Below are 2,150 nucleotides of genomic sequence, written 5' to 3'. Positions count from 1 at the left end.
TTTGATCCTACTCTTAAAAACAGAATGTGTGTTATTTCTATATGTTCTCAGGAATGATAAGTATTCTGAGCAATTTTATAGTTCTGGGCATCTTCATTAAATACAAGGAACTTCGGACACCCACAAATGCAATGATCATAAACCTGGCGGTTACTGATATAGGGGTCAGTAGCATTGGCTACCCCATGTCTGCTGCATCAGATCTGCATGGAAGTTGGAAGTTTGGATACGCAGGTTGTCAGGTATTGGAGATGTTTGGAATTAAAATAAAGTAAATTGGATCAAAAAGATGTAAATTTAAATGTCTTAAATCCTTAGGGCTTAACTCAAATAAGATATTGCAGAATAATGGTTGTGGTGCATTTTTATTGAAAACAAGTTTAAAAGTGACTGAGAAACAGTTTTTAAAAAGAGAAGTGAAATCAGTAGTCATTATTACACAAGTCTTTTTTAAAATCCTCCAAACCAAAGGAAAAAGGAAATACAAGCCAAACCCCCACCCTAAAACAACCCCCACCCCAAACTCCCTCTCATCAAGTCCATGCCAACTCATGGTGACCCTATAGGACAGAGTAGTACTGCCCCTGTGGATTTCCAAGACAGTAACTCTCTATGGGAGTAGAAAACCAGGTCCCTCTCTCTAGGAGCATCTGGGTGGTTACCTTGTGGTTGACCTTGTACAACCATTGATATTCACCTCTGGAAAAGCAGTTTTACATATTCAAATGACTACCTTAATTTTAAGATAAAAAAAAGTTAATGAGCTAATCATGATATCTAAGGAATTATCGTTAAGCTACCATACTGTTAAATTTTACTTATGAATGTTCTCCATGAGAATTGTGATTAAGTGTATTTATGTTATATTTCCTGATGAAATAAATGAATCTTAATTTATATTAGCATAGTAAGCTAACAAAGAGGCTTTTGGGTTAAATTTTTATAACAGTTCACTTTCAGACCATAAGATTCTAGAGAATAATAGTGAATAAGGGAGCCCTGGTGGCATGGCGAATTATGCGTTGGGCTGCTAGCCACAAGGTCGGCAGTTTGAACCCACTTTCTGCTGCTGGGAGAAAGCTAGGCCCTCTGCTCTTACAAAGATTCACAGCTTTGGAAACCCTAGGGCTCAGTTTTATTCTGACCTGTGTGGTTGCTGTGAGTCAGAACTGACTCAATGGCAGTGGGTATATAACATTGAATAATGGACACCTATGCATGCATCAATTAATTTTGTAAATATTTTTATAAACTGTGGTGTATGTGCTTTGAGGCAGAGAAAAATGTAAGTGGAGGGGAGAGAAATCAGAAAGCTATAAAGCTTCCTAGATACTGGTCACCCCGTATTACTCCCCAGCCCTATTCCCTTCTTTCCCATGAGTAATTATCTATTTCATTACATCTATGTGTGTCCATAAGCCAGATGAATATTTCAAATTTGGTGTAAATATCATTTTGTTTGTATTATGCAGCTTCCTTTTTATGGCCTTGTATGTCTTTGAAGTTGATACGTGTTGATACACGTTGATGGATGTCGGCATAATTTACAGTGTGCATAGTATGCTGTTGTATGAACATATCACAACCTATTCATTACTGCACATTTGCTTTCAGTTGTTTTCTAATGCAGCCAAGGCTTCAATAACTGCTCTTGATCATGTCTCTTCCTTTACTATGTGAGACTTTCTCTGGATACATGGCTGAGGAGATGGATTGTTGCCCTGTAGAACGTGCTTGTATTCAGATTTCTTAAATGCGGCGAATTGCTCTCTAAAATAGATATACCAATTATAAGAACTTAGCTCATATCTTGTAGTTATAATGTGTGTTGCATGAATACTCGATGTGGCTGTAAGTCTTTTCTCACAGTAGAAACATTCAGATTTTCTCTTGTGCAAAAACCCCATTTGTCTTTTGCCTCTTTCTACTCTTCCTTTTCCTTGGTTGTGTATCTTCTCAATGCTAAGCTTTCATTATTTGTATGCATTGCACCGACTTTATGCTCAATATTTTGGTACTCCGCTGATGATCTTATGTCATTTAAGTTTCACTTTAAATCTGAAAGCATTTTAAAGTGTCTATTTTAATTAATGACACCTCAAACACTTTCCCTAAGTGCCTTTATTACACCTATTAAAATTGGCAATAGA

At 36.7% G+C, this 2,150-nt stretch overlaps 1 protein-coding gene across 1 annotated transcript in view; it reads left to right on the top strand.

Annotated features, from left to right (window-relative positions):
• Positions 1-2,150, top strand: part of RRH (retinal pigment epithelium-derived rhodopsin homolog) — a 25,633-nt gene that overhangs the window by 5,638 nt on the left and 17,845 nt on the right. The window contains exon 2 of the mRNA XM_004703460.2: positions 52-242. Coding sequence (XP_004703517.1) covers positions 52-242 — 191 coding nt within the window. The remainder of the gene's footprint in view (positions 1-51; positions 243-2,150) is intronic.

The sequence above is a fragment of the Echinops telfairi genome, unplaced genomic scaffold (assembly GCF_000313985.2).
Source record: "Echinops telfairi isolate 266 unplaced genomic scaffold, ASM31398v2 ScPeMD7_7468;HRSCAF=8506_0, whole genome shotgun sequence".
Taxonomy (NCBI): domain Eukaryota; kingdom Metazoa; phylum Chordata; class Mammalia; order Afrosoricida; family Tenrecidae; genus Echinops; species Echinops telfairi.
This window is presented reverse-complemented; position numbering and strand designations above follow the sequence as displayed.